We start from the raw sequence: 7,674 nt of genomic DNA on the forward strand, positions 1-7,674 counted from the left end.
AAACGGCCGAGAATGATAGCGGGTCATTCCAAACCCAACCACACGATAGGTACTTCAACAAACTGCCTGTACAGTCGCCCCTTGAGAACTTCCCAGGTCGCGGTCCGGTATCGAGGCCTCGATACAACGCAAACCAGGCGATGCGGACACAATACCTGACTACCGAGGAAGGCTGGTGTTGTTCCTAAGACAAGGAAGCCACCAGCTCCACGAGCGAGCTGACTAGACCATGCCAGCTGCCGATATACCCAGACGCCAGCCAATGCTGCGAGCCTGTCACCAGCACTACAAAATCGAGGCACACAGGACGCTCGCTGTTGCTGGAGCGGTGAGTGACAATGCAGGATGTGTTCAGCTAAGGTTCGGCAGGACTTTTCGGATGTTTCATCACCAGGAGGGTATGGCAGGTTTGTTTAGGGTATGGATGACTCGTCCTTGTAGAACACAGCTAGTGTCTTTCAAGGAGTATACTGCTGATCCTGGCAAAATTACATTTCACCTTCCTCTTTAGCGACAACCCAGGACTTCCATGGAACCGTACGAGCTGCGGTGTTCAGTGATACTGCCGCATGGATGAACTGGCGGCTTCTGGGGAAGAGCCCTGTGTTCGTATCCATCAGCTTACGCGGATCACCAATGATCTCGAAGACGACTCGCTGCAGTGCGTCGACGAGAAATGCATCTGCGAAGAGAAAACTGAGAAGGCTGGCGGGTGTACTTTCCCCAAACGGCATGCCTTACCCAACCCACCGGACGACGGAAAACCACAACAAAAATATACGAGGATCTTTCAGGTAGACCTGGGTTATTGCGGGGGATTCCGCCACGTGGGTCGGAAGCCTTGTGGAGGGCCAAGATGTGCCACATTTCCGCAGCATATTCAGCTGTGTTGTCTGTGAGAGGATCTACGCTGCTAGAGGCACCAGAGGTGACAAATGATGCTCAGCCATTTTCCTCGGAAGAAGCAGCAAATGTGGCGGTGCGGGTCCTTGGTGGTCGATCACAGCTCCACAAGCGGACAAGCAGCTGAACCCAGGTCGCTGGACAAATGCTATTCGGTCGCTTGTAGGGTCACCAGCCACACCAATACATTCTGCATGTCCGAGAAACCTGCGGTGTCTCAACCGACACATGGCATTTACATTACCAAATGGGTCAACGGGAACGCCGACAGGTGACACAAAAGCCCAGACTGATAATCTACAAGAACGGTAATAATGGCAGATTGATATTGTGGCTTGGCCAGAGGACAGATCAACGAAGCTTTCCACTGAAATTCTCTGAAGATCCAGCCAACCATTGGCAGGATGGGTAAAAGCCTTGCCCAAGAAGGGAAAAATGAGCGGCATATGCCTTCCCCATGCAGGTTAGGGTGGTGAGAATCTTGCACGAGCCCAGCCTGACATGGCCCTTATTGGCTTTGGCCCGATGCCAGCCGAGCATTGCCCTCAGCACCAATCAGGCTGCTTAGTTCAGCCAACAGAGTTTTCATTGCAGCTGCTCGATCGGAATCTGGACCGTAGGACCGCAGGACAGCCGGAACCGCGACACGCTTAGACGCAAGTCGACCCCATTCCTAGGGTTCCAGCCTTACCCAACGCTCCAGCCAAATGCGATGCAACGGCACCTCGGCACGTTCCTGCATTTAGACGAGAAAAATCGAAGTTCTAGAAGGAATACCCAACATGGATCCCATTCGGCCGGAAAGCCCCGCCCAGGACTCAGGAGAGCGAGGGCGTGTCTCAACCACTGTCTCAAAGAGGGCGATGAGATGCCGCGTTGCAATTGCCGATCCTAGCTGAATACCGCAAAGAGAAGAACCCCGGAGAAGAAACTTCACCAGTCAGAGGAGAGTGCTACCTCGTATACGGACTACATGCAACATGCAATACATGCGAGCTGGTCGGGTTATTTCAATTAGGCTGATACCCATTCGGCATCCCCTGGTTGTGCTGAGCGGGCGCGGGCCCAGGCTGTCGGATTTTCAGATTGGTCGTCTTTTGACATTACCAAGGAAGCGGAATTTGGAAGCAAGATATGGTTATTCAGATGGGGGTTGCGGGTCCTTGCTAACGTAAGGACACGTACAGAGTATATCGTGTGGACAGGAATTTGTGCACAGGCTTATGCAGGTGAACAAGGGTTGACTAAGGTCAGTTCAGTGGAGGTGGTGTGAGGGAACAACTCAAACCCCGGCGACCGGCGGGCATCGAGAGAACTTGAGGATCCGAGGGGATTTGGTCGTACGAAGGGGAACGGCTGGGATCGGCTTACAGCAGCAAGAGCAAAAACCGAGCAGCCTGGATGATTCTCGGGATCGCTCGGGCTGTCGTCAGCGGGTGCCAGCCATTGGCCAGATCGCAACGAGATCCAAGCACAGCCACAGCAAATCCCTCATCGATTGGGTTCTGGTCAAGTCGCCAAGTCACGCAGTCTGGCCGATCATGACCGCGGCTCTGATTTACGGGTAGCAAGGAAAGGGCCTGGTGAACCCTACGTGGCCTACTTTTCAGATTCTTCCAGGCCTGGATGCGAGCATAGGGTTCATCCGACGGTGCAATACGTGGACGTGAAGGCTCAGTGCGGTGCGAGAGAGTCGAGTCTCGCAAGCAAACCACTATCTTACGATCTCGAACGGGCGGAAAAAGGCTGTGCGTGACCTGGGAGAGATCTTGAGACGTGTAATCTACCTGCCTGAAGCGGCAAGCGGCTTATGCCTAGAATTGTCACTATGGGCATCAGCTGGGTGCATTTCTCATGCTGCTTGACTACTCAGAATCAGGCATGTGCAGGTTGCAAGCACCCGAAAGTCACTCTTCCGGTGCCCTTTCCATGAGGTCTGTTGGGGGTCACTAGGGGGGTGTCAGGCCCGGAGAAAAAAAGGGCTGCAGCCCAAGGCCATGACACAGGCCTTACCCGTAGATTACAGCTAACGGAAGCACCACCAATCGCCTACAACGATTTACCGAGCCAGGCCTTGGAAGAACCTCACGCTGCTTAACACCTTTGGGGGTAGGCCCATCACGCCCATCCCCCTCTACCACTTGTCGGGTCCACCCCCAGCAGGGTCCGTCCGAGTCGCTCAAGTGCTCATCCTAGTCTTGGGTTAAACTCTCGCAGTCACCGCAAGCCGGTAATCCCTGTCATCACGACGTCACCTTCTCTCCCCCTCCAAACAAGCAACCATCACCACACACCACTCAGCGCTACCCTTACATTTTCTCCCCTGCAGTTTCCGCTACCCTTCGTCTCTTCCGGCCGACGTCGCTTTTTTTCCTCAACATACACTAGACGTAACCTCAGCAGCACAAGGACTGCTCTCTTTTTTTCCACAATTGCCCTATTCGTATGCCGCTGGGGAACTGGGCCAGCAAATCTTATTTCCTGGTTCCCGAAAGAAACCAAAAGCCATATTTGACTATTGCTATTCCGCTCACATCACCGATACCTCCGCTTCCCATCTTCCCCTTCCATCCTCTTCGACATTGCTCTGTCGTCAGCCCTTGGACAATCTTCCCAGTGGCCGGATACTCAAATATCCTGCCTGCATATAGATTTCGCCACTTCGGTCTTCCATACCTTTTCCTATTCCTCCTGCCAAAGTCCACGTACCTTACGCCGAATTCTACCCAGATTCGATACCCACTCTGTACATTACCAATCTGTGAACAATTCTCGCACCCACGACTATACAACTGATACAAGATCCTCGATTTTGAGACTCGCCTTCTCATCTTCGCCTCCTACACAATACACCACTATCTTCAGAACGACCTTGATGCAATCATCGACGTCGCTATCTCAGAGCCCTACGATTCGCATTCAGAAATCGAGTCCTACGCCGACCCCATCATCACAAGCGCCCATGCTGGCTCAGAGTACCCTAGTGGGTGGATGGAACGACGGGTATAACAGCCCAGGGGGTTACCTGAGTGCGCTGCCTAAGAATTTTCAAGACCAACGATTCCATAAAAGAGATTCGTCGGGGTCATCTGTAACCTCGCTGGGTCCGCCTTCGCCGCTCAACCAGAACAATATATACCCACATATTGTCGCCACATCTGACTCGAGTTTTCCACCTACCTACGATTTTGACTACACTCAAACTCCACACACGGCAAAGTCAGATTCTGCCATGATGTACCCCTCGAACTTCGCTGCCGTCGATATGAGGAGGATACACTCGACAGGCGCCGACGAGCGTGCGTCATATGCTCTCTCTGCGCCGCAGTCGGTCTCGACAATGAGTCACAACTCTCCTGCGACGCCGCATACTACTTATGAACCTGAGTACGACGAGAAAAATGTTTATGGTGAGGAGAACTCTGGCGAGGACGAGATGCTGTTCGATTACTTACAATTCGACCCAGGCTACACCAATGCGTACCAGCAGTCATTGCAAGATGTCTTTCCCGACCAGCATTTTACCAACCCCATGGCCGCCTACTCACAGGCGCAACCAAACATGCAGCAGAGAATGGCCGTCAACGCCCACAGGCAGAATATGATGGCCGACAGGCTGCAGGCTGCACAACAAGACCACCTGAGAACAGACTCGCCAACATCAAATCCTCGCGACAAGTCGCCCTTCCGGCAAAATTCCCCCTACAGCATGCCGGCGCCAACACAGCGACCTCAGCCTACGTTGCAGAAGCAGCGCACCTCAATCTCGCCCAAGGAACTGATGTTGGACGAGCACGACGTTGACGATCACTCAACGCCACTGTTCGCCGCCGACCAGTCACAATCCATGTTCGCAACCCGTAGAACCCCATCGAACCTCTCGAGTTTCTACACCGCCGCCAGCGAACCGTCAATACAAGTCCCACCACAATATTCGTTTGTCAACCAGCAGTCGAGACAAGTAACTCAGGCAGGTATGCACGAAATCAGTCCCGAGTTCCCGGCACACATGATCTCGATGGAGTCAACTGCAGACGAATCATCGGAGCCTTCCAGCCAGCAGTCGATGCAAAGGCCTCGGCCACAGTCACAGGTTGCTGCGCCTCAACCGCAGCCACAAACCCAACAACAACAACAGCGGCCGGTCGACACATCATCTGACTCCGGCACCTACTCGTGTACGTATCACGGATGTCACTTGAGATTTGACACTCCCGCCAAACTCCAGAAGCACAAGAGGGAAGGTCACAGGCAGACTTCGCCGTCGTCATCCGGGTCGACCAATTTGGCGCTGCGCAACTCACAAGCCGGGCCGCACCGGTGCGATCGGATCAATCCAAGTACGGGCAAGCCTTGCAACTCGATCTTTTCTCGGCCGTACGACCTTACGCGACACGAAGACACTATTCACAATGCCCGAAAGCAAAAGGTTCGCTGCCATTTGTGCACCGAGGAGAAAACTTTTTCGCGAAACGATGCGCTGACACGACACATGCGCGTGGTTCACCCCGATGTCGACTGGGTGGGCAAGCAAAAGCGCAAGAATCAAAAGTGAACGAGTGAAGTGGCTGGAACATTCACGAAATTGGTGCGACTGAGTCAGCCACCCGAGCGCTGATGAACTAGGCCGCCGCAGGGCCTAGAACTCCGACGCGAGGGCGAAACAAACACGTCGCCCGGGGACTGCAGGATTGTTGTCCGAGTCCAAAAAAAGATCTTCGCCCTGGGGCCGGCCGATGACAGACTCATGCAACAACTTTTTTCTACTGTGTATGACTAGCCCACGAACAAACACCTTGCGAGGTGTGTGTTTGCTTCTGGTTTGACCTGGACAGAACAGCGAAGCGAGGGATTTTTTCGGGGGCGCGCAATTTTTCCTTCGGGGGTGTTGGCTTGGCTTAGCTCAGCAATGACGTATGACGAAATGGGAGTGGTTCTTTTTCGACACTAGCGGGGTATTGGAGGCCGGCAGGTCTTTCCGGATAAAGCATGGCGTCAGGCTCGAGGCTCGGTCAAGCTGCAACAAATGATGACGACAAGACGAGGCTTCGCGAGGCGAGGCTGGCTATGAACGATTTGAATATGAGATGGATCTGCATGTGTTTGAGAGTTTTTCTGGGCATGATTCGTCACTGGATTGTGGCTTGGAAATTTTTTCTATTATTTCTTTTTGGGTTTGTTTTGGAGAAGACGCAAAAATGGGCGGTGGCTGTTTTGTATTGAACAAAAGGGGGGAAAGATCAAAAAGTGTTGGACCAGGCGACATACTGCACTTATACTGCATTGACCTTTTTCCGTATCGATAGACTGTACAACAGCTTGTGTTCATATGGTCACTGTTATCTGCATGGGGCCACGGATCAGACGGGGGAAGTGTGTTCTGGAGCTCTGCTTTGAGGTGGTGCTCAAACATGCGATCACAGCACAAAGCCTTTTGTACATGATTCATACATGAGATTGTTAAAATAAAACTTTTCTCCTAACGTCCAGCTACTAAGGACCTTGTAGGATTTACTTGTGGCTTGACAGGACGGTTGACCATTTCCTGCGGTTGGCCATCCTGCGTTTCCTGTATGCCTACGTGTACGTGTACAGACGTACTTAGACAGTCTAACTATGTCATTCTATCTGTTCTTGCGCTCCGAGTTTCGGTGCGAGATCACATTCTTCTCCCTTCGCAGTCTCGCTCGTTCTCGTCCCGTCCCTCTCGTTCTCGTACAATCTCGCGCACCGAGTCGAGCGAGTCGAGCGAACAGACAGCCAGACAGCCAGACAGACAGACCACCTACCACCTACCGAGTACTTGTTTGTTGGCCAGCGATGGGACCATCTCAGATGTGAGGATCAGCCGACTGACTGACTGACGGACGGACGGACGATAAATCCGAGAAACGCCCATGGATCCATGGGTCCATGGGCCAGTGGTCACCGCAAACGCAGCACACTTTTACAAAGAGTCTCAGATCTCAGATGCAAGTTAGAGAGCTCCTTGTAGGTACTAACGTAACTCCTGGAGACGAGGTTTGTGTTGTGGGGATCAACGCTTGCTTGCAGCTTGCAGCTTGAGCTCCCGACCGACCGTCAAAGACTAAAACAAAAGTTCCGTGATGTCTCTCTCTCTCTCTCTCTCTGTGGATGTTTTTTTCCGGGCTTCTGTGGTTCGCTCAATCGGTCGGTCACAACTTTCAATAGCTCGGAGCTCAGAGCTCTCTCCTGGTAAGTTAGAAGCTACAAGTACGCATCTGGTGATGGTTCGCATAGAGTTCGGCAGCTTCGAGGTTCGCATACACAAGCGGCAAATTCTGCTCCCGTGGACCGTGCACGCATGTGAGGTATGGTTTGAGAGCTGCTGTTGTCTCCGAGTGTGAGGTAGGTGACCTGGTTAGCGGCATCCTGCCTGGTTTGCTAGTCTCCGCAGAGCGACCTTGCTCTACAAGTATCTCGATGGCATGTCTGATAAGACAGAGAGAGGTTTTGCAACATCTGACTTGATCAGACCCAACTCAGTAGTTGGGCGCGCGCACCTATGAATCGGTTCGATTGATTGATCCCATGACGCGGAAGTCAACCCCGTTCTCGAGGGTTTCAAACGCTGAAGTCAATTGTTTGCTTTTTGCTGGTTGCGCCAGCCAGGGTCACGACAATACGACCCCTGGCTACAAGAAATACGAGTTGGCATTGTCTGCCAATACGGCAGCGCTGTTCATTAGATGTAGTACTTTTGCGTGGGTTGTGCTTGTAGGTAGTAAGAATGTGGTTTGGCATTGCCTG

General features: G+C 52.7%; 1 protein-coding gene across 1 annotated transcript; it reads left to right on the plus strand.

The window, feature by feature from the left end:
• Positions 1-3,778: 3,778 nt before the first annotated feature.
• On the plus strand, positions 3,779-5,458 carry AYO20_06732 (hypothetical protein; the record flags this gene model as incomplete). The annotated part of the gene is made up of 1 exon (XM_022645021.1): positions 3,779-5,458. The coding sequence occupies one exon, from the start codon at positions 3,779-3,781 to the stop codon at positions 5,456-5,458; it is 1,680 nt and encodes a 559-aa protein (XP_022499096.1).
• Between the last annotated feature and the right edge of the window lie 2,216 nt (positions 5,459-7,674).

This window comes from Fonsecaea nubica (assembly GCF_001646965.1).
Source record: "Fonsecaea nubica strain CBS 269.64 chromosome Unknown Scaff43, whole genome shotgun sequence".
NCBI classification, from domain to species: domain Eukaryota; kingdom Fungi; phylum Ascomycota; class Eurotiomycetes; order Chaetothyriales; family Herpotrichiellaceae; genus Fonsecaea; species Fonsecaea nubica.